The 289-nt window shown below is 61.2% G+C and overlaps 1 protein-coding gene across 1 annotated transcript in view; it reads right to left on the reverse strand.

Annotated features, from left to right (window-relative positions):
* EMH_0010590 (uncharacterized protein) overlaps positions 1-289 on the reverse strand; it is a gene marked incomplete at both ends in the record, with an annotated part of 8,120 nt that overhangs the window by 5,062 nt on the left and 2,769 nt on the right. The window contains one exon of the mRNA XM_013499006.1: positions 101-287. Within this exon, the coding sequence (XP_013354460.1) occupies positions 101-287 (187 nt within the window). The remainder of the gene's footprint in view (positions 1-100; positions 288-289) is intronic.

Here is a 289-nt window from a genome sequence, read left to right on the forward strand (position 1 = left end):
GAGCAGCAGCGGCAGCAAGAATCCCAGTAGCAGCAAAAACAGCAGCAGCAGCAGCAGCAGCAGCAGCAGCAGCAGCAGCAGCAACAGCAGCAGCACCTACCGCTTGCTGTTGTGTCGTTTGCACTTGGTGCGGGGGTTGGAGCTGGAGGGGTGCCTTCCAGTTCATAGACTTCCGGTTCTTCTCCCCGCTGCTGCTGCTGCTGCTGTTGCTGCTGCTGCTGCTGCTGCTGCTGCTGCTGCTGCTGGCGTTGCTGACGCCTCCTGCTGACTTCTTGCTGCAGCTCCCCGT

The sequence above is a fragment of the Eimeria mitis genome, genomic scaffold (assembly GCF_000499745.2).
Source record: "Eimeria mitis Houghton genomic scaffold, Emh_scaff391, whole genome shotgun sequence".
NCBI lineage: Eukaryota > Apicomplexa > Conoidasida > Eucoccidiorida > Eimeriidae > Eimeria > Eimeria mitis.